The sequence below is a fragment of the Berghia stephanieae genome, chromosome 11, assembly GCF_034508935.2.
Source record: "Berghia stephanieae isolate SIO BIC M18660-M18661 chromosome 11, UCSD_Bste_1.3, whole genome shotgun sequence".
Lineage (NCBI taxonomy): Eukaryota > Metazoa > Mollusca > Gastropoda > Nudibranchia > Aeolidiidae > Berghia > Berghia stephanieae.
In genome coordinates this window covers 3,228,553-3,253,140 of record NC_088370.1, presented here as the reverse complement: position 1 = coordinate 3,253,140, position 24,588 = coordinate 3,228,553, and the positions used below count along the sequence as shown (strand labels likewise).

Sequence of the window (24,588 nt, the reverse complement as noted above, 5' to 3'; positions counted from 1 at the left end):
CGGTGTTATTCTGATATTAATTGAAATGTTATTAAATCCACCGACTCTTTTTACTGTATTTGTTTTTATTGACTCTATGAATCCTTGATTTGGCTATGAATTATTATTGTTTTTTTTTTTGTTTTTTTTTTTCACTTCAAAATTGATATTTATATTGTAAAATGCCCAGAGCTTGTGTTTTACACGAGAATGAGCGCTATATAAATGTGTATTATTATTATTATTATTATTATTATTATTATTATTATTATTATTATTATTATTATTATTATTATTATTATTATTATTATTATTATTATTATCATTATTATTATTATTATTATTATTATTATTATTATTATTATTATCATTATTATTATTATTATTATTATTATTATTATTATTATTATTATTATTATTATTATTATTATTATTATTATTATTATTATTATTATACAAGTACAAGATGGAAATGGTAAAGCTTCCTTAGTAATTACTGTAAACCAACGTGTATATATATTTGCAGGTTAGATTACCCATTTCTTTTTTATTGAGCATGTTGTTGTGCGGCTCTGTGGTCTTGTGGTATGGTATGACACTCGCTTTCGGATTGGAAGGTCCTGGGTTCGAGCCTCGCTCATCGCATAGTTGAGTCCTTGGAGAAGGTTCTTTACGCACATTCTCTCACCGGACTCAGGTGTAAAATGAGTACCTGGCCGTTAACAGCTTTGTCTCTGTCCCAAAAAATTGTAATATCGCCTGACAGGTGTCATGTCTCGTCCTACATGTTACGTGTTGCTGTTGGTCAGGGACCCCTTGAAAAGCGCTTTGAGCACGTTTCGTGGATATTGCGCTATATAAAAGCCCAAGCTCATGTTGTAATGGAAATATCAAAGTGGTGAAATGGTAGCTTGAGTCAAATTTTGAACTTCCCATTGACAACAATGAGCCCATAATGAATTGCGTAATCAGACCTACAAATAAGTGAACGTTTGTTTTTTGGGTTTTTTTTTTTTTTTTTGGTGAGCATAATATAGTTGTAATGAAAATACTGAAAAGTAGTGAAATGGTCGGTAGCTTGTCTGCCAGTAATCAGGGGGTTTAAGGTTCGATCCCCAGTCGAGGTAGACTGATATTTTTCGGGGGGGGGGGGGGGAATACTTTCACACCGACGTGTACATATATACAGGTTTGACACCCGAACGCACTTATAGGCCTAGTTTAACACTGTTGCAATGAGCAATGTGTTGAGTCATGTTTTGAGCTTCCCATTACAACAATGAGCCCATAATGAATAGGGAATGAGATTAGCGGAAGAGTAGCGTCCCCTGATTGGACGTCACCTTACAGAGAGAACGTCAATTTGAATTTGAAGTGTCTCAAGCCGCTTTCACCGGAAGCGAGGACGAGAGACCATGCGCACAACCAACATGACGTTCTCTCTCTTATACCTTTTCCGCCGGTGACGTCACAGACTATGGGTGACGTCAAATCAAGGGACGCTACTCTTCCACTAATCTCATTCCCTATTTGGTAATCAGACCTACAAATAAGTGCACGTTGTATCAAACCAACGCAAACTATTGTCCATTACAACAATGTTAAATCAATCCCATCAATAAAGGCGTTCGGTCACCAGACCTGAAAACAATACTCTTCAACAGTCGTAACGTCACTTCCTTCCTATTCAGAAAAGTGAGTGGAGCAGGCACTTATGTTGGTAACAACAAGATATGAAGTGAGTAGAAAAGTGCCAGAAGACAATAGAGAATAAAAATTTTCCGCGGCGGTGGTGGGGTTTGAACCTGCGACCTTATTGGTACGACAACTCCGCCTGGCAGGTGAGAGCGTGGCTCTACCGTGTGAGCTATCCACGAACACAAAAATATTCGTTTCAAACCCAAGTCATTTCTAGATCCCTCTCCCACCCACTTCTGGGACCGCCGATTCGTTCGCCCACCACCATCGCGAAGTATTTTGACCAGCAGTTAAGCTTAATAGCCAATATTCTCAACACAAACATATAACATAGAAACGATTGAGACATTGAGTATGCTCCGGTGTATGGGGTGAATTTTTAATTCAGAAAAGTGAGTGGAGCAGGCACTTATGTTGGTAACAACAAGATATGAAGTGAGTAGAAAAGTGCCAGAAGACAATAGAGAATAAAAATTTTCCGCGGCGGTGGTGGGATTTGAACCTGCGACCTTATTGGTACGACAACTCCGCCTGGCAGGTGAGAGCGTGGCTCTACCGTGTGAGCTATCCACGAACACAAAAATATTCGTTTCAAACCCAAGTCATTTCTAGATCCCTCTCTCACCCACTTCTGGGACCGCCGATTCGTTCGCCCACCACCATCGCGAAGTATTTTGACCAGCAGTTAAGCTTAATAGCCAATATTCTCAACACAAACATATAACATAGAAACGATTGAGACATTGAGTATGCTCCGGTGTATGGGGTGAATTTTTAATTCAGAAAAGTGAGTGGAGCAGGCACTTATGTTGGTAACAACAAGATATGAAGTGAGTAGAAAAGTGCCAGAAGACAATAGAGAATAAAAATTTTCCGCGGCGGTGGTGGGGTTTGAACCTGCGACCTTATTGGTACGACAACTCCGCCTGGCAGGTGAGAGCGTGGCTCTACCGTGTGAGCTATCCACGAACACAAAAATATTCGTTTCAAACCCAAGTCATTTCTAGATCCCTCTCTCACCCACTTCTGGGACCGCCGATTCGTTCGCCCACCACCATCGCGAAGTATTTTGACCAGCAGTTAAGCTTAATAGCCAATATTCTCAACACAAACATATAACATAGAAACGATTGAGACATTGAGTATGCTCCGGTGTATGGGGTGAATTTTTAATTCAGAAAAGTGAGTGGAGCAGGCACTTATGTTGGTAACAACAAGATATGAAGTGAGTAGAAAAGTGCCAGAAGACAATAGAGAATAAAAATTTTCCGCGGCGGTGGTGGGGTTTGAACCTGCGACCTTATTGGTACGACAACTCCGCCTGGCAGGTGAGAGCGTGGCTCTACCGTGTGAGCTATCCACGAACACAAAAATATTCGTTTCAAACCCAAGTCATTTCTAGATCCCTCTCTCACCCACTTCTGGGACCGCCGATTCGTTCGCCCACCACCATCGCGAAGTATTTTGACCAGCAGTTAAGCTTAATAGCCAATATTCTCAACACAAACATATAACATAGAAACGATTGAGACATTGAGTATGCCCGGTGTATGGGGTGAATTTTTAATTCAGAAAAGTGAGTGGAGCAGGCACTTATGTTGGTAACAACAAGATATGAAGTGAGTAGAAAAGTGCCAGAAGACAATAGAGAATAAAAATTTTCCGCGTCTAGAAATGACTTGGGTTTGAAACGAATATTTTTGTGTTCGTGGATAGCTCACACGGTAGAGCCACGCTCTCACCTGCCAGGCGGAGTTGTCGTACCAATAAGGTCGCAGGTTCAAACCCCACCACCGCCGCGGAAAATTTTTATTCTCTATTGTCTTCTGGCACTTTTCTACTCACTTCATATCTTGTCACTTCCTTCCTAATGACGCATGGTAACTTAGTAACACCCTAGAAAGAGGAGAGCTAACGCTACCCGTAGCTCCTCTTTCTAGTGTAACACTGGGTCTAAACTATCGGAACAATGGCGGACGCCCGTATGAAATATTTCTCCGGCGAGCATAAAGGGCATCCAGAGGGGAAAAGAAACATAAATTCGATCATGTTTTGACTTTTACACATTCTGATCACAAGGCATATGAAAAGTTCTAGCCAGCATGAAAAATAAAGAGTTATGATTTTCTTTGTTTAGAACCAAGATGGCCGCCGTTGCCGGGCGGGTTGGCATCAGACGATTGAATCGTATATATAGATAGAACGAAGATGACGTCACTCAGGTCTTTGTTAATGTTTTTTTTTTCCATCCGTGTTTATGAGTAATTCTCACTAAACTGTATTAACCAGACTATAGATAGTTCGAAGTTGACGTCACTCAGGTCTTTGTTATTGTTTTTGCCATCCGCGTTTATGAGTAATTCTCACTACCAGACTATAACCGATCGTGGTTACACACAGTTTTGTGTGTTGGCCAGTTATACTTCCGGATGGCAATGTTGTGAAATTCTATAGATAGTTCATAGATGACGTCACTCAGGTCATTGTTATTGTTTTTTGCCATCAGCGTTTATGAGTAATGCTCACTGAACTGTATTAACCAGACTATAAACGTTCATGGATACACACAGTTTTGTGTGTTGGTCCTTTATACTTCCGGATGGCAATGTTATGAGCTTCTTAGCCAAGCGCATACTATATATCAATAGACAGTATGCGCTTGGCAAAGAAGCTCATAACATTGCCATCCGGAAGTATAACGGACCAACACACAAAACTGGGTGTATCCATGAACGTTTATAGTCAGGTTAATACAGTTCAGTGAGCATTACTCATAAACGCGGATGGCAAAAAACAATAACAAAGACCTGAGTGACGTCATCTTCGAACTATCAATATTATAGATGGTATGCGCTTGGCTAAGAAGCTCACAACAATGCCATCCGGAAGTAAAACGGACCAACACACAAAACTATGTGTAACGGTGAACGTTTATAGTCTGGTTAGTACAGTTTAGTGAGAATTACTCATAAAGGCGGATGGCAAAAAGCAATAACACATTTTTTGTAATAGTTGGCAGGTCTGGTTATAGAAGGAACTATTTTGACCCTCAGCTCTTTGTTATTATTATTTTTTTTTCCAGCCATTTTTATAAGTAGTTCAAATTGTACTAATCAAACTATAAATAAAATCGTTTAAGGTTACACAGTTTGGTGTGTTGGTATGTTATATCGGACTGGCGGGTGTTTTGAATTAAAAAAAACCACACAAAAAAACAAAAAAAAAAAACAAAAAAAAACAACTCCCCCCCCCCCCCCCCAAAAAAAAAACAAAACAAACAACAACAAAAAACCCCCAACCCAAAACAAATGCATAGACATCAATATTTTCTCTCTCGCAAATTGTGAAGTTGTCATAAATTAAGACTACACAATAATAGCAGTTTTACTGTAACGTTGATTAAGAGGATGCTTGCTGCTCGGGAAGAGCTTGCGTGCAGCAAATTAAGCTGTGGTTGTATTGTAAGGTTTTATCATTAGACTGGATGACGTGGGCTTCCTACATTGAAATGTCGAGTACCGTGCAGCGATTTGATCGAAATAGATGTTTGTTTTTGTACGCGAGCGCGTGTGTTTGTTTGTGTGTGTGTGTGTGTGTGTGTGTGTGTGTATGTGCGCGTGCGTGTGTGTGCGCTCGCGTAAGTGTGTGTGTGTATGTGTATGTGTGTGTATGTATGTGTGTATGTGTATGGGGTTTAATTGTTGTACCTATATATGTGTCACCTATAGATAGTTCGAAGTTGACGTCACTCAGGTCTTTGTTGTTGTTTTTTTTTTTGCCATCCGCGTTTATGAGTAATTCTCACTGAACTGCATTATCCGGACTATAAAAGTTAATGGTTACACAGAGTTTTGTGTGTTGGTCCGTTATACTTCCGGATGGCAATGTTGTGAACTTATTAGCCAAGCTAAGTACTTCCGGATGACAATGTTGTGAACTTATTAGTCAAGCGCATACTATCTATAGATAGTATGCGCTTGGCTAAGAAGCTCATAACATTGCCATCCGGAAGTGTAACGGACCAACACACAAAACTGTGTGTATCCATGAACGTTTATAGTCAGGTTAATACAGTTCAGTGAGCATTACTCATAAAACGCGGATGGCAAAAAACAATAACAAAGACCTGAGTGACGTCATCTTCGAACTATCTATAGCGTGGTGATTCTCGTTTTCTTTCTTCATGCTTTGAAAGCTGGTTTTTAAACATGGTCTCAACGCTGTGTCCTCTGTCAAAATGGGCAGCTCTTCTTTGCACCATCTCAACATTTTTCTTGATTTTATTAGTTAAAAGAGCTGGGATCGGGGGGGGGGGGGGGGGGGGGGGGGGGGTCCCGATAGCTCAGTTAGTAGAGCACTCGCTTTACATACAAAGGGACCGAGATCGATCCCGAGTGCGGTCGAGAGTTTCTTCTGATCCCCCCCCCCCCTGTCTACCCAGCAGTGAATGGGTAGCTGGGTCTGTCAGATTTGGCGGAAAGTACTTTGCATCAAGTTTGCGTCCTATCCAAAGGGTAGCAAGAAATTGCTATTGTCCGTTTCACGCCAAAGAAACCGGGATAAACTCCGGCTCCACGGGCCTAATATGTCTGTGAAGGACTTTACAGTGTTGGCAAATTCCACGACATGTCTTAGCAGAGTTGAGCTTTTATATTGCGCAATATCCACTAAACGTGCTCAATGCGCTTTACAAGGGGTCCCTGGTCGACAGCAACATTTAACATGTAGGACGGGACATAACGCCTGTTAGGCTATATTACAATTTTTCGGACAAAGACAACGCTGCTACCGGCCAGGTACTCATTTTACACCTGAGTACGGTGAGAGAATGTAAGTAAAGAGCCTTTTCCAAGGACTCAACTATGCGCCGAACACGAGGCTCGAACCCAGGATCTTCCGATCCGAAAGCGAGTGTCATACCACTAGACCACATAGCATTTTTAAGTGTAGCATTTAATTTGGCTTTAATGCTCCTTGGACAACATTTTATAGTTCTTTGAAGAAATGCGGTGACGTCATTTGCCTTCTTTGCTGTCATTTTGTCGATATGGTCGTTCCAGGATAAAGTGTTGCTTGTGTTGAGACCGACATATTTAGCGGACTTTGAAAAATGAAAGAATTGATCCATGAAGAACATAGTTTGTAAAACATAATTTGGCCTTTTTATTGGGAACTCTCAACACTTCGCATTTTCGGGATTCGTACCTAGCAAATGTCATATCGTCTTTCAATCCATGAAATAAATAACAATGTGAAATTGAATGTAAGCTTAAATTTGATATACGAAAACAGATAGAAATGGACGTTTCAGGTTTCCCCTCTATCAACAAAACAGGATGAATGAAACACTACAGACGAATGAGATAATGTAGTAGTGGCGTTGTTAAAATTTATCGTTAAGAATTTTAATGAAAATTATACAATGGGACAAGGATATAGATAAATGAATGAATACCGAATAAATATATAAATAAATAGATAGATAAATAAATAAATAAATAAACAAATAACGCGCCATGGATAAGATTTCCATCAACATGAGTTAAAGCGAACACAATCATTTTCTTTTCTTTTTACACACCGACTTGAACAGAGAATAAAATAGACACGGTGTCGATTGCAAGTCGTCTGGTCATTCTGACCGTGAGAAGAGATCACGACTAGCCAGGTCGTTGTTGATTTTGAGATCACCCTGACGATGATGGCGATTAAATACGAGAGCCTTTCTAAGATTATTATCATTTTATTTGTGAATTAAAAAAAATAATTTTATCGCTTACTCTTATATTTTTCAGTTGTTAGCGTTCATGTTGTTATTGTCTTTTCTATTGTTGTTATTATCATTCTGCTGTTGTTACTGTTATTAGAATAAGATGTACGTGATGATGATAATGACGATATGATGATGTTAGCGACGTCTCACTTAATTGTATACGTGTCTTTCAGAGATCACAGGGACACACCCCCTTTTATGAAATACAGAATAACCTCCCTTCGCAGGAAGGTGTCGACATGAAAACACGTTTTTACTTAGTTTTATCCAATCAGAGCAAGCCACGACAGTTTGCCCTCAATCACAGAATGAAGTGAAAGTGTAAATCCGGTGAGTTGTGTGGAAATAGAAGACTTGACAACTGTCAACACCGGTATTCAATTTTTCGAGAGTAAGATTGTCTTTAAGGACAATATGAAAGGTACGTTTTAATATTTAAAAGCAAGTATATTAGAACTATGTCTCATTTTTTATCTTTGCCCTCTCTCCTGTCTTTTGAGACCTTAGTCTTTATCCGGAGAAAACAAGAGAAAGCACTGGCACTGACTGTACTGTGGTGTCGTCTTTTCATGGTGTACCGCTGTTGTTGTCAGCTGGTGGTGGCTTTCTTTCCTTGTTTTTAAAGTTATATAGCGCAATATCTACTTAATGTGCCCAAAGCGCTCTACAAAGAGTCCCTGACCAACAACAACACGCAACACATGTAGAATGAGACATGACGCCTGTTAGGGTTAGATGATGATTACAATTTTTCAGACAATGCTGTTGACGGCCAGTCAGTTACTCATTTTACATCTGAGTACGGTGGGAGAATGTGAGTAAAGAGTCTTTTCCAAGGGCTCAGCTATGCGCAGAGCGAGGCTCGAACTCGGGACCTTCAATCGGAAAGCGAGTGTCATACCACTAGACCACATAGATAGAGTTACAGACAGAGAAAGTTAGCAGTGACTAACAATGAATAACCCTGCTCCTAATAATGCCTTTAAACATTTCCAGCAAGTTGCTATCTATCAATCATCTTAGTCTTAGTCATACACAAGTCTTTACGTCACTTCATTTAGATTTTTTACTTTTACTTACTATATACTATATACCAAAGTGCCTGAGGAACATTTTTTCTTTTTCAGGTTTTATTATTGGCCTGACATTTATCGCGGCTTTATGCCAGTTTGGTGGAGCCAAGGATGTTGTGGAATTGACTCCTGCCAATTTTCATAAAACTGTCATTGACAGTGATGAGTTATGGCTTGTGGAATTTTTTGCCCCATGGTATGTATTGGAGATGGTTTATAAAAAGAACAATCCCCATTTGAAATAAAACAAAACTGGTATGATTAGAGCAAGAATCTTGAAGATGGCAGCAGCCTCTTGTGGTTTTCACACTACCATGTTATGACAATCGACCCAATCAGCAAAGTCCGTTTCGCAATTGTGCACCGTCGCGAACCCACCGGGTAGCATCGTCACAACACACCTTTTGACTAGATGCTCTGCCGTCTCGGTTCTTGCCCACATATTGGACAGGTAGTAATACCCCACCGATGTAACGCACTTGAAGATGGCTTATCGCACTTAACAACATTGTTAATTGAGAATAGAAATCAAATTCGGAGCTAGCAATATTATGACTGTCACTCAATCAAAGAAATTCGATGATTTGTCTTAAGCATGTACTGAGCTTGAGATTTTGGAGGAATTTGTTTCTCATGTGAACAAAAAAGGTGAAAAAGAGGACTTAGTAAGCAAGAATGTTTTTCAGTCCTCCAGATTATTTGGAAAGTGTCTTAAATAGATTAAAAACCAAAATAATAATCTGTAGTCCTTTGAGCTTCTAACCCCTGGTGATTGATAAATTACATCCCAAATAAATTCCAGTTATTCTTGGTTATATTTAATCATTGGATCTTGAAGATATATTGAATAAAAGTAAGTAGTAAGATTTATGGACAGACCAAAAACAGACTATATATAAAAAATGATAAATGGAGATGGCTGGATAATGCTTGACAGAAATCCCAAACCAGTAATTAACAAGAGCTGGCTTCACTTAGAAACGTCAAGAATAAAAAAAGAGAGGGTTAGTTTGACTATGCAATCAAGCTGAAGAAGGCGAAGGAATTTAAAAGAGGAGTGCACAAAACAGTTTGGAAACATGCGGAAGGACTTCAAATGACAATTTTTTTTCCAACCTGAGTGCCGCATTAACCACTTGGAATTGGCAGATTACTGTCGATCTATTTAGATCAAGAGAAAAATTAAATCCTACCTTTAACTCAAGTAAGGCCTACCGGATATCAATATGGCAATGGCAGTGGGGGAAGAGGGGGGTGGGGGTTGAGTTATATTCTAGCTTCTTTGTTGCTTAAAAGGTCACAGACTCTCCACACACGAGTTGAAAGGTCAAGCTAAAGTGTTAACCAAACAAATTCTAGTTTAATTTTTGTAGTATTCTAAATTTAGCTTATTTTCAGAACTGACTTAGTAATTCTATGTCATTAGGAAATGGCTGACGGGAGCAGATTTAACAAGCTAGAAAGGCCCTCATATATATTCAAAGTTGTTACTCTATTCTTCATCTTCTTCTTCTTTTTCTTCTTCTTCTTCCTCTTCGATGCATTAAGGAGAAGTAGTCAATTTTTAGAAGTAGCCAGACCGTATCGTTTCAATTTTTTATTTTGACTTATTCAACAGGTGTGGCCATTGTAAAGCTTTGGCACCAGAGTGGGAAAAGGCTGCCTCCATTCTAAAGGTAGTGTAAGACAAGCGTTTGGCTTCCAGAGTGAAGAATGGAGAATTGATTTGAAACCCTGAAAATAAATTTCCATAATTGATATTATATGCATCGATAATAATAATAACAATGATGATGATGATAATCGTGATAGGGATATATAGCGGCCATTATTCCACTGACAAGTGCTCTATGGCTCTTAACAATTTCCCAGACTATGTAGACTATCATAAATATTAGCAGGCATACATACATACATCTACACCTCAAACTCACATACTAGTTCATATCAACATGTAAAGTCTAATTTTAATTTTATCTTTAAAACATGTTTTTGTTTTTGTTTGTTTGTAATATAGTAATAGTTGTCATAAACATACGTTACCCACCTGTTACAACCTTATATTTAACTATAACTAAGAGACCTGTATACACATAATTCATTTAATCACTGAGTTAAAGAACTTCTGCTTGAGAAGTCTTTTCAAACTGTAGTTTGTTGTTTTGACAATTTTTATTCATTTATTTATTATTATTATTATTTTTTTTTTTTCAAAACATGCTGGTCTGTATTTTTCTCTAAAGGGAATTGTCAAAGTTGGAGCAGTCGATGCTGATGCTCATCAGGGTTTGGGTCAACAGTACAAAGTGGAGGGATTCCCCACCATCAAGATCTTTGGTCAAGACAAGTTCAAGCCAGTAGACTATCAAGGTATGACAATCTCTGCTTTGATAGTGTGCTCTTGGAATCTACATACTACATGTTTGAACAACAACTGGGTACTGGGTGGGGTTCCTGACCTCCCATAGTGGACAGGGCGGGGGGGGGGGGGGGTACTTACTGTGTCTGCTATCTCGCTATATCTGTTTTCCAACATGCTTTCTTGTCTTTGTCTTGGGATGAAATTACTTGGTTTTGTCCTAGCCCAGGCCAGATACCCTAGCTGGGAGGGAAACAGTCAAATTTATAGTTGGTTTTGATATTTTTTTCCTTGTAAATCATCTCTCTGTTGTGCACTGTATTATGTTTTGTTTACATATATACGATTTGTGATTATTTGAGTGTATTCCTCTTAGTGTGGACCTGTGCTAGTGTCTGGATGAGACTTTTAGGTATCTCAAACTAAATATTTTAACAGTGTACTCTTGGAATCCACATCTGTTTCCTATTTGAACCAATTCCCTTTGTCTTACCTATTCTTGAGTGCTTTAACTGTAATTCTAGAACTTTTTACTATCCCATTTTCTTCGTTTTTACTGGCGCTAATATGACCTTAATGTGTTGCAAACGCAGTAAAACTCTTAAAAACATACAAAATTCAGGTCCTTTGGAATTTGAATTTCCTGTTTGAATTTTATGACCTTGTGTATTAGAGTGCTTTTGACATTTTGTGGCTCTAACTTCGTGTGCTCCAGTGTCGTAGTAGAAGTTACAGATTGTAGTCTAGATTAGTATCAGTCAGAAGCATAGCTGCCAACCGTTCCATTAAAAACGGATTTGTTCCGTATATGGCTTCTTGAGTCCGTAAGTTCGTATTTTTAATTCAAAATCCGTATCCTGTAAGTTTTGGCTAATTTGTGGTAAACAGGGCATGTGAATTCTTATTATTATTACTACTACTACTGTTGTTATTATTGTTATTATTATTGGTGCCCAGCATGAGACTGGGTGGGAATCCTGACCTTCCATAGTGGGCAGGGAGGTACTTGCTGTGCCTTCTATACCCCTATTCATGTTTTCCAATTGCTTTCTGTCTTTGTCTTGGAATGAGATTACTTAGTTTTGTCCTGATTATGACCGGAGACCTTGGCTGGGAAGAAAACAGTCGAATGTAATCGTTTTGGGAGATGATATTTTTTTCCTTGTAAATCATCTCTCTGTTATGTATTATTATATTTGTTATTTTGCATTTATAATGTAAGCATTTGAGTGTATTCCTCTCAGTAGGGGCCTCTGTTCGTATCTGGATGAGACTTTTAGGTGATCTCAAACTAAGTACATTGATGGTATGCTCTTGGAATCTACACCAATTCCTTATTTGTACCACTCCCCTTCGTCTTACCTTTTCTTGTGTGCTTTAATTGTAATTCTAGAACTTTTTACTTTCCCATTTTCTTCCTTTTTCCTGGCGCTGATATGACCTAAATATGTTGCAAGCGCCGTACAACCCTTAAAAAACAAAAACAAACCAGCATGAGAGGTGGGCAGGGTTTAAATCAACATAGCATATTCTTCATTCCTATGTAGCTCTTTGGTTTGAATTATACCGCGCTCTATCGTAAATGATTTTCAACAATTAAAAAAATTCCGGTTGGTTATATGACGCCTGTTTTTCACTTAAACCTTTCATAATGCATTGGAGATTTGCATAAATATGCATGTTAGCCTCGAATATACTTTTAGTGTTCTCAGACAGTATTGATACTTTCACTATTTGTTACAAATATTGTGTTAATTAAAAATCAACTTAAATCAACATCTTTGATTGAAGAGTATTCAATCAGAAAATCTATTGCTTATATAGATTAAACATTACAATTATTATTTCCCTTAATTAATTTATGAAATATACATTCAATCTCTGTAAAAAAAATCTTGATCTGATTCTAATTTTTTTTTTCAAGCAAGCTTTTATAACGGTTTAGGTTAGAGATAAGTAAGTGTACTCCATTTTTAGGAGTGTTTATCTTGTCAAAGAGATGGGAATTATCCAATCTTTAGAGGTTCATTTTACTACAACTACTATTACTACAACTACTATTACATACTAGTTAAAGACCATTGTGTTGCATGAAAGAAAATATATGCAATAACCTACTTTTTAGCCAACCTCCCTAATTTTTATCCTAAAACCCCCTCTCAAGTGATGTGCAGGGTTGGCAGTTATGCATTTCTAAACACCCTATTTCATTTATATTACAATTCTCCTAGTGTATTGGTCCTTTTCAAAGTTAAGGAAGTTGGATTCTTTCTATATTTGTCTGTTCTGGAATTTTGATCTCATTGTGGAAAGTGTTATTTCATAATGGTTCAAATGTGCTGGAACTAAACCCGATTATTTAGCAACATTTGGACTAGCCCCTGTCATCCTAAACTTGTTAGTGTTAGAAGTCGTAATTAAATAGACTGATTTTTATATGTTGCAATGAGGGGGGGGGGGGGGGGGGGGGGGGGGGGGGGGGGGGCACACATCATACCCTCATCTCGGGCCAAATGGACGTTCCTTATTTTATTTTTGGAAAGTTGGCAGCTATGCAGAAGGTGAAAATTTTGGATTTGCATTTTTATGCATTTTCTGTAAGAACATGCTCACTGGAGGATTTTAATCTTTATTTGGAGCAAATCGGGTGATTTTTTATGAAGTTATGGTCAGATGTATGGGAAAGGTATCCAGCAACTTTTCTCAAATTTCATGCTTTTTAAACTTGACTAGCTGTAAAAATTACATTTAGAAGTGAAATTAAGCTTTGATATTTCCCAAAGATGTACACAAAGGGTTGATTTAATCATTATGACAAGAACTCATTTAAAAAAAAAAATTGACCTTCTAACTAAACTTGGCAATATCTCAGTTCAAACCTTTTCACCATCCAACTGATTATGTCATTCACTGTAACAAATATGATGTTATTAAGATTCTATCACAGCAAGATCTAAGTCTAAAGTGCCACAGTTACGGCAATTCTCAAACCTAGCCAGGTCAATGATTTTTTTTTTTTTTTTTTTTTTTTTTTTTTTTTTTTTTTTTTTTTTTTTTTTTGTCATGCATGCGACATGACATTCCGTCACTGGCACAAGGCCTAATGACTGGGTGGGGATCCTGACCTCCCATAGCGGGCAGGGAGGTACATACTGTGTCTTCTATCCCCATATATCAATATTCCAACATGCTTTCTGTCTTTGTCTTGGAATGAGATTGCTTGGTTTTTTTTCCTGGCCCTGGTCGGAGTCCTGGCTGGGAGGGAAACAGTCAAATGCATAGTTATTGTTTTGGGAGATGATATTTTTTTCCCTTGTAAATCATCTCTCGGTTATGCATTGTATTATGTTTAGTTTACATATTATATTATATGATTTGTAAGCATTTGAGTGTGTTCCTCTTAGTTCGGGCCTGTGCTTGTGTCTGGATGAGACTTTTGGGTGATCTCAAACTAAGTACTTTGACGGTGTGCTCTTGGAATCTACACCTGTTCCCTATTTGAACCAATTCCCCTTTGTCTCACCTTTTCTTTTGTGCTTTAATTGTAATTCAAGAACTTTTTACTATCCCATTTTCTTCCTTTTTACTGGCGCTTATATGACCTTAATGTGTTGCAAGCGCCGTAAAACCCTTAAAAACAACAAAACAAACAAGGCCTAATGAATGTGTCAAATATTATAGAATTGGAGTGCTTTCAGTTTAGATCAATTTTTAGACTTTGACTTTTATATATATATATATATTTTTTTTTTTTCTTCTTAAATAGGTGGACGTACTGCAAACGATATTGTTAATGGTGCCATGAAGGCAGCCCAGCAGATGGTCAGTGCCCGTATGTCTGGTGGTGGAAGGAGTAGTGGTGGTGGAAGAGGCAGTGGTAGTGGTGGAAGTAAGGTAAAGAAAATGATTCAGCCGTTTTACAAAGCAACATTCGAAATCACAATTAAAATACCCCCCCGAGGGCCAATTGAATTTTTTGATGAAAGAAATGATACCGTTGGTTCAATTTTTAGTACTTTTGTAGAAAGTTGGATTGGATTACATTATTATTTTTGGCTTTCATGATCGGTCGCACTGTGCGGCCATTGGCCAGTAGAACAGATTCTGCGCTGGCCGCTCTTTGCGGCCAATGGCGCTGAAAGAGTTTAGACTGATCAGGTAATTATGCCTAATGGAAAGCGAGTGGGTGGTAAGGCTGTCTGTTATTATCATAGGGTCAGTGCGCTACTGTAAGTGTTGTTTTTTTTTTTGTATGAGAATTTGTCATAAGTAGTTATTCTGGGCCATAAAGACCTTGGAGCAAAAGTTTATCTTAATCTGCAGTAAGAATAGGACTGTGTATATTTCTTGCTACCCTTTAGTTGAGACACTAGTCTATTGCAAGATATTCTGTCAGATGTAGCAAACCCTGCTTCCCAGTCACTGCTAGATGGACGGGTGGTCAGAAAGAATCCGGGACTGCATCTGGTGTCAATCCCTGTCGCTTGTACAGTGGACGGTGTTCTGGCACCCCGTATTTGATGTCATTAGGATAGGTCCATATATCTTATTCCAATTTGTTTTCCTTCCATGGAAAATTCCAAAACTTACGTGTGGTAACTATCTTTTTTGTTTTCCCATTGAATAGGGCGACAAAACCCAGTTAGAGTGACTCAGACTAAGACCAGTCCCCAAGTGTGCTCCCCAGATTGAAAATTATTATAAACAAAAATGGTGAATGTACATCATTTGGTAGATTTTGCCCTTTGGTCTTAGCAGTGGGGCGAGGTGAAATCTATAAAATAATGTACATTTTCCTTGTGGTCACCCCATAGTGTTAAAATCTCCTTCTTCTCTCTTGCAGCTTTTGCTTCAATATCTTTCATAATTTTGTCCCACTAACATAACATTTATTGTGTTTTAACTCACTCAATCCTAGAGATATTTGCTACTTTTCAACATTGGAAAAAAATGTATTAAAATGAGATGTGCATAGGTATTTTTATTCAACTACTATTAACATGTAAAAACTAAAAACATTAGCTTTGATACTACGCCTATAATTTATCTCATAAAAAATGTAATAAATAGGCATGGGGCAAAAGTAGCCCGGGTAAACTACGGATATAGTCGGTGTTAGGGTTGAGTGAGTTAAGTTGTCAAGCAATATTTCTGTGTGGATAAACAATTGACACGTCTTTCATTTATTCTCTCAGGGTCCTGGCAGCAAGGAAGATGTCATTGAATTGACAGACTCCAACTTTGAGGAACTTGTGATGAACAGCAAAGATTACTGGCTAGTGGAATTCTTTGCCCCTTGGTGTGGCCATTGCAAAAACCTGGCCCCTCACTGGCAGTCGGCTGCCTCTCAGCTTAAAGGCAGAATCAAGATGGGTGCTCTAGATGCAACTGTTCACACCGTTATGGCCAGCCGATACGGGGTCCGTGGGTACCCAACCATTAAGGTCTTCCCTGCTGGAGCAAAGGGAGAGCCTGAGGAATATCAAGGAGGTCGCACTGCTGATGACATTGTTGCCTGGGTCAATGAACATTACGCCGAGGATATCCCAGCCCCAGAAATTTTGCAGATCACGGAGGAGAAGACTCTGAAAGATGCTTGTGAAGGTCATCAATTGTGCATTGTGTCCGTGCTGCCTCATATCCTGGACTGCCAGTCTGAGTGTCGTAACAAATACCTAGCTGTCTTGAAGGGTCTTGGAGAGAAATTTAAGAAACAGAAGTGGGGATGGCTGTGGTCTGAAGCTGGACAGCAACTGGCCCTCGAGGACAGTTTGGAAATCGGTGGATTTGGTTACCCAGCTCTGGCTGCAGTGAATGTCAGGAAGATGAAATTCTCTCTCATGCGTGGATCTTTTGGTGAGACTGGAATCAACGATTTCCTTCGTGAATTGTCTTACGGCCGCGGCTCAACAGCACCTCTTAAGCAAGCCAAGCTCCCGGAGATTGTAAAAATTGATCCTTGGGATGGGAAAGATGGAGTTCTGGAAGAGGTGGAAGACATAGATCTAAGTGATGTAGAGTTGGACGATTTAGAAAAGGATGAGTTGTGAGAAAACGGTGATGAATGGAAGGAATATTAGAAAGTGTAAAAGAGTGAAAGGTTTGTTTGGTGACAGATAGATTCTTTGGAGTTTTTAAATATTTATTTTCAAGTTTTGTTCTTGAATGCTGAATTGTATTTGATGGGTTGATTTTAAGATATTTTTTTTTCAAAGGAACTTTGAAAATGTGAAAATAAAAGTAATGAATCGCTGTAATAATTAACAATGTGAAATTGAATGCAAGCTTCAATTTAATCTACAAAACAGATAAAGGGGAACCCGAAATGTCCATTTTATCTGTTTTCATATTTTAAATTGAAGCTTACATTCCATATCATATTGTTATTTATTTCTTTGAGCTTTGAGCGGCACCATTACATGAATTGCTGTAAGATCACCACTAACCAACAAAAAGTTATAGAAAATGAAAGTAAGTAAAATATGTATATTGTTTCATCAGTATTGAGGGTCACGGAAAATTCATGATATTTTATGCCCATCTCCGTTATGACAAATACTTTTCTAAAATTTTCAAACTTAATACTAAGCTGATAGAAGCAATGGACTGTAAAAAAATATTGAACAACAATGAAGACTAATGGATTTAGAGAAGAGAAACAGAATATGTACTTAATATGAAACGATTTGGGATCAAAGCCCTTCTATAAAATTGCCTACCTCGCCATATGTCTTGTCCTACACATTCAGTGTTGCTGTTGGCTTGGGAGCCCATGTAGAGCACATTTTTTTGGTTGTTTTTCAGCCGACAGTTAAAATGGTGATAGTTTAAGCAAAAATCTCGATAGCCGTGAGAAAGCGTCTTTGCACGTTCAATAAGAGAAAACAATGGCAAACATTTCTGTGTTGAGTATTGTACTCTAAATTTTTTTTCTTTTAAGCTGTTATATTCAGTTTTATTCAACACGTCTTGACTAACGTTTTCATGTGACCTTCTGATACAAGGTTGGTTGGTGTCCGAACGGTGATTCAATTCTCTTCATTTTTCAATGTCTGTGTATTCTCCCATCTGTTGTAATTATGACAAATATTTTCATTTTTGTTGAGGTCAAGTTGTTAAAGTCTCCTGGACCAATCAATACCAAAATTTAAATATTTCTTTATTTTTGTTTTTGAACCAATCATCGACAAGCTGACTGTTTACTGCTTTATGCTTTGTATTGCTGTTACACACAATTACATTAAGAATTACTGTTGTGTGTTTGTTGATTCAGTTTCTGCGGGTGGTTGGATGGGAGCATCACCCTTGAATCATATACCTATGATGTTCGCTTGGGTGTACGATCCGATAGTGATGTCGTTTCTTCTTCTCTTTACTAGCCTATCCTGCTTCTTTGGTTTGTGATTGTATTTTTGACAGGGGATATTTTTTTTTCTGTAAATCCTCTGCCTGTTTGTTCTTGGTTATTTATAATTTAGCTTATGATATCTTTAGGTTATGATTTTGATTTACATTTGTACTATTTTTGTTAGATTGCTTGTTTTTTGGTTTCAGCGGTCTCTCATATAACCTCAATTGTGTTGGAAGAGACCTAAAGCAACAAACAAACAAGATTCAGTTTCTATTACATTACACGAGTAAGTTTTAAAAGTGTATTCTCTCTGAATAATGGTGAATCAGAATGAAATGCTTAAGATAGACAGGTTTTTGTTGTTGTTGTTGTTTGTTTTTGTTTTTTGAGTTTGCGAATAATGATAATGCTGAGCGAATATAATAATACTGAATATTATAGGGAATACTATTCTAGTATTGGTTTTATTATATGAAAACCAAAATATTATAACTCCCACAGTGGGGTTCCTGACCTCCCATAGTGGACAGGGAGGCACTTACTGTGTCTTCTATCCCCCAATATCTGTTTCACAACATGCTTTCTGTCTTTGTCTTAGAATGAGATTACTTGGTTTTGACTTCTCCCTCAAATGTATAGTTTTTGGGAGATGATATTTTTTTGTCTTGTAAATCGTCTCTCTTTATGCATTGCATTATTTTGGTTTTACGTGTATATGATTTGTAAACATTTGAGTGTGTTCTCCTTAGTGGAGGCATGTGCTGTGCTTGTGTCAGAATGAGACATTTTTAAAATCTCAAACTAAGTATACACCGATAGTGTGATCTTGGAATCTACATCTGTTCCCTATTTGAGCCAATTCCCCTTTGTCTTACATTTTCTAGGGTGCTTTAATTGTAATTCCAGAATTTTTTACAATTCCATTTTCTTCCTTTTTAAAGGCGCTGATATGACCTTAATGTGTTGCAAGCGCTGTAAAACCCTTTAAAAAAACAACAACAACAAACAAACAACAAAATATTATCCTATATGTGAGATGTGAAGGTCATTTGTATATTGTGAATGTGATCTAACGGGATGTGGAACTTTTCTAATGGGCAGAATGTTTTACCTTTGTTGAGCCATATTCTCATTTGAAATAAATAAATAAATCCATTGAAGATGTTGTTATGATATTTCTTAGTAGTCTTGTTTTTTTATTTGTTGTTTGTTTGTGCATGTGTCAAATAGTTTATTGTTAAATTTTGTTTGCTTTCTGAATTTGTATAGGGTTTCAAAGATTTACAAATGGAATTGATCAGTCTTAATGCATTGGAATTGTGTTTGATCTGCATTATTCACTTTGTCAACTGGGTTAGAGTTAGGAGTTCCCGACCTCCCATAGTGATAGTGGGTAGAGAGGTGACTTACTGTATCTTCTATACGCCTATCTTTGTCTTGAATGAGATTACTTATTTGAGTGTATTCCTCTTAATGGTGACCTGTGCTTGTGTCCAGATGAGACTTATAGGTGATCTCAAGCTAAGTACATTGATGGTTTACTCTTGGAATCTACATCTGATCCCTATTTGTTCCCAATTCCCCTTTGTCTTACTCTCTCTTGGGTGCTTTAATTGTAATTCTAGAACTTTCGACTATCCCATTTTCTTCCTTTTTACTGGCGCTGATATAACCTAAATGTGTTGCAAGCGCCGTAAAACCCTTACCTGACCTCCCATATTGATAGTGGGTAGAGAGCTCACTTACTGTATCTTCTATACGCCTATCTTTGTCTTGAATGAGATTACTTATTTGAGTGTATTCCTCTTAGTGGGGACCTGTGGTTGTGTCTGGATGAGACTTTTAGGTGATCTCAAACTAAGTACTTTGATAGTGTGCTCTTGGAATCTATGTACATCTGTTTCCTATTTGAACCAATGCCCCTTTTGTCTTCCCTTTTCTTGGGTTCTTTAATTGTAATTCTAGAACTTTTTACTATCCCAGCTTTATGTGTTACAAGCGCCGTAAAACCCTTAAAAACATAAAAAATGAGATTACTTGGTTTTGTTCTGGCCCTGGCTGGAGTCCTTGGCTGAGGGGAAAGTAGTAGTATTAGTTTCGGGAGATGACATTTTTTTTTTGCCCTGTAAATCATCTCTCATTTATGTGCTGTTCTGTTTTGATTATGATTTGTAAGTAATTGTGTTCCTGTGCTTGTGTCTGGATGAGCCTTTTAAGTGATATTAGAGTAAGTACACTGATAGTGTGCTCCGAGAGGCGTGGTTATCAACCTGTCTCGTGCGGCTATGTGGTCTTGTGGTATGACACTCGCTTTCAGATCGGAAGGTCCTGGGTTCGAGCCTCGCTCGGCGCATAGTTGAGTCCTTGGAGAAGGCTCTTTACTCACATTCTCTCACCGTACTCAGTTGTTAAATGAGTACCAGGCCGTTAACAGCGTTGTCTCTGTCCCAAAAATTTGTAATATCGCCTGACAGGCGTCATGTCTCGTCCTACATGTTATGTGTTGCTGTTGGCCAGGTACCCCTTGTAAAGCGCTTTGAGCACGTTTAGTGGATATTGCGCTATATAAAAGCTCAAATTTTTTAAAAGTTTTTTTTTTTAATTGTTTTTATTCGGAAACGAGTATGACGTGAACTCATAATCACTAGCCGGAACTACCGTGTCAACACAAGATTTTTTTGAAAAACGATGAATTCACTTTGTGGCGCGTAACTTGTTTACATTTTTTACAGTGTAATATCTCTAATTTTATGACAGCGATTTTAGTAGTTTTTTTTTTTTTTATAGGTCTTAAAGAAGAACACTTTTTTGATATGACATTAATACGGTCCAGGTCCAAAATCTAGATTCGGTTAAGACAAATTGATTGAGAGGTTGATGACAATTTTTACTACAACTTTTGATAGAGCGACAGGTGAGAAAAACCAGAAAAAACACGCGACGCGTCATTTAATAAAAAATCTGACTATAGTTTTAAACGCAGTATCTACATGGTATTGTGTGTCCTTTAGAGTGGAGTTCTGACCTCCCATAGTGGGCAGGATGGGGGGGGGGGGGGCACTTACAGTGTCCTCTATCCCCCTATATTTGTTCTCCAACTTGTTTTCTGTCTTTGTCTTTAAATGAGATAACTTGGTTTTGTCCTGGTCCTGACCGGATGTCCTAGCTGAGAGGGAAACTGTGAAATATATAGTTAGTTTTGAGAGATGATATTTTTTTCCTTGTAAAACATCTCTCTATTATGTACTGTTTTTTTTTTTTTCATTTTTAACATATGATTTATAAACAATTTAAGTGTATTCCTCTCAGTGGGACCTGTGCTGGTTTCTGGGTGAGGCTTTTAGGTGATCGTACACTGATAGTGTGCTCTTGGAATCTACATCTGTTCCTTATTTGAACCTTTTCCACCTGTCTTACTTTTTCTTTCAAGTCCCTTTAATTGTACATCTATAATGTTTTTACTATCCAATTTTCTTTCTTTTTATTGGCCCTGATGTGACCTAAATTTGTTGCTGGCCACCTCTGTTAAGCACTTCGAATCATTATTCGCAGTACTACTGCGATTAGGGGAAATCACTATTTGCAGTACTACTGCGAATAACGAAAACGAATACTATCTGCTATTCACGATTTATCGGCCCAAGTTTATTTTGATAGTTTACAGAGTGGAGCCGCACATGTTAGGCCTCTTTCTTGTGGTTTGAAGTACAAAGGGACAGGCATTGATGTTAAGCATGTTTGTTTAGTTTTCGTTTTTAAAATTTCCTTTGAACTCAACTCAGAAGAGAAGGTTCCTGTGCGGCTGTGCGGTGCTTGTAACTTTTCGAAACATTCTGTGACCCGACCGTCGGCACTCCCATAAAAAAAAAAGACTGACAAATATAGTCGGGATGTATTCTATATTTTGAACGATACTATTACAAGCGATTCTAAGCAGTAACCGGCCTGATGAATAGGGTTCATGAACATTATCATATCTCTCTCTCTCTCTCTCTCTCTCTCTCTCTCTCTCTCTCTCTCTCTCTCTCTCTCTCTCTCTCCCTCTCTCTCTCTCTCCCCCCTCTCTCTCTCTCTCTCTCTCAAACTGACTGCACACACACACACACACACACACACACACACACAGAGAATAGTAAGATGAAATTTAATGAAATAAGTCTTGTTATAAATGAATAGTGATCAAAGTTACACACGAGAATATGATGATATTTCGTAACTTATGCGATCTTGCTAAGATGATGATAATGTTCGATATTGCGTGCGGACTTGTGAGTTCCACTTCCATTCTGAGAGTACTTGCAATCCTTCCCGTCACGACCCGGTGTAATAAGCCAAAATCACTCTATGCAACAAACACTATCCTAGTCAATGGAAAACAGATATTATAGGGTGATAGAAGACACAGAAAGTACCTCACCCACTATGGGAGAGCGCCATGTCTGAAATCATCGTTATTGACAAAGGTTCAAAGGTTCAAATCTTTATTTTAGGCCATTGTATGTAGTCGACCAAGGACATTGCTTTGCGCTCTCTTTCTCTCTCTCTCTCTCTCTCTATCTCTCTCTCTCTATCTCTCTCTCTCTCTCTCTCTCTCTCTCTCTCTCGGCAACGCTGAAAGCACTATCAGTAGTATTTATAGCACAGGCCTTCACGTCACAAAGACTATTTCTGGGTACGCCAACAATTACGATCTAATTATGATCACCACCGATTTCCACAATTAAATCGCTAACAGAAGTAGGAGGTTGCATGTGCAAAAATCACTAGGGTAGTGGTTATGGCATGAAGGTCTTGCGCCAAACCACCACGGTTGTCTTTATTGCGTGCTCGTGTTTCGAGCGTGTTACACCGGGCTTGATCATATCTTGACAGTCTGGGTGGGGGTCCTGACCTCCCATAGTAGGCAGGGAGGTATATGCTGTGTCTTCTATCCCCCCATACCCGTTTTCCAATTGTTTCCTGTCATTGTCTTGGAATGAGATTACTTAGTTTTGTCCTGACCCTGGCCGGAGTTCCTTAGCTGGGAGGGGAAAAGTCGAATGTATAGTTATAGTTTTGGGAGGTGATATTTTTTTCCTTGTAAATCCTCTCTCTGTTATGCATTGTATTATGTTTAGTTTACATATTATATTATATGATTGGTAAACATTTGAGTGTATTCCTCTTAGGTCGGACATGTGCTTGTGTCTGGATGAGACTTTTAAATGATTTCAAACTAAGTACTTTGATAGTGAGCTCTTGGAATCTACATCTGTTCCATATTTGAACAAATTCCTCTTTGTTTTACCTTTTCCTTTGTGCTTTAATTGTAATTCTAGAACTTTTTACTAACCCATTTTCTTCCTTTTACTACCGCTGTGTTGCAAGCGCCGTAAAACCCTGAAAAACAAAAACAAAAACAAACATATCTTGACAGTATACCAACTGGCAAAGGTGACAAAGGAAGTTCCGACGTCTTGAGGTAGAAATCAAAATCAGTGATGTGCTCCACAAAGTCCCGAGAGTAAGATATAAATCTTTAAAATAGAGGTAAAATGAGGAGTGGAATAGTGTGACCGTCAGGCGTAAGTTCTTGAGAGAAGTGAGTAATGAAGATTAAATCAATCAGCTTTCGTAATAATAAGTGGCTCCGTGACAAAAGGCAGAAAGAAAAGTATTCATTAATTCGAAATGAATTCAAAGAGAAGGCTATTCAAGGAATGACAATCTAATATTAGAAAGTAATCTTTTTCTAAGCCAATCGAAATATACTACACTGCAGTGGGAATAAGAACTCCGTTCTTATGTTTTTATCACTACTAAAATAAAACTTTAATAAAACAAAGGCGAATCATTGTTATGTGACAACACACACACATACACTAACACACACACACACACACACACACACACACAGAGAGAGAGAGAGAGAGAGAGAGAGAGAGAGAGAGAGAGAGAGAGAGAGAGAGAGAGTATTCACGGACAAGGCCTAGCCTAGATCTTTCACAGCCTAATTGTTGCGGAAATGAGCGTACGTATTCAAGAAAAACACATGCAGTGTCTGTTTATTCACTTGATTCTGAAATTATGTTGTCGCACTTATTTCTTATGCTACTGGCAGACATGGGTTTGTTCCATGGACGGAGTTCAATGGTTTCAACTCTTTAAATAATCCTCTAAATTTGAACATATACTTTTAAAGCTATAGTCTTTCTTACTTAAAAGACTTGCGGGAATAAAAATCATATTAATAGACATTTAATTGATGTTAGATAATAAATCAATAACCCCAATAATAAAAGTGTTCTCAGAGCAGATAAGTACATAGATAATATCGGTAATTTGAGTTAGGTACTTAATTTTGATCGGGAATTAG

At 38.1% G+C, this 24,588-nt stretch overlaps 1 protein-coding gene across 2 annotated transcripts; it reads left to right on the top strand.

Moving 5' to 3' along the window:
• Nucleotides 1-7,632: 7,632 nt before the first annotated feature.
• LOC144957360 (protein disulfide-isomerase A6-like) lies at nt 7,633-19,408 on the top strand. 2 transcript variants are annotated; one of them, XR_013642143.1, is made up of 7 exons: nt 7,633-7,871; nt 8,578-8,719; nt 10,142-10,199; nt 10,767-10,893; nt 14,649-14,776; nt 16,078-18,154; nt 18,501-19,408. XR_013642143.1 is itself a non-coding variant. In XM_078888552.1 (6 exons), the coding sequence occupies exons 1-6, from the start codon at nt 7,865-7,867 to the stop codon at nt 16,930-16,932; spliced, it is 1,317 nt and encodes a 438-aa protein (XP_078744678.1). In that variant the 5' UTR covers nt 7,720-7,864; the 3' UTR covers nt 16,933-19,408. The 2 variants fall into 2 exon arrangements, 1 of the variants encoding a protein (XP_078744678.1); XM_078888552.1 differs by having other exon boundaries at nt 7,720-7,871; nt 16,078-19,408.
• Nucleotides 19,409-24,588: the final 5,180 nt, after the last annotated feature.

Excerpts from the sequence above, each read along its gene's own strand:
- LOC144957360 (XM_078888552.1), top strand. Across the intron at positions 10,894-14,648 it reads CAAGCCAGTAGACTATCAAG|GTGGACGTACTGCAAACGAT; the intron begins GTATGACAATCT and ends CTTCTTAAATAG. Across the intron at positions 14,777-16,077 it reads GTGGTAGTGGTGGAAGTAAG|GGTCCTGGCAGCAAGGAAGA; the intron begins GTAAAGAAAATG and ends TTATTCTCTCAG.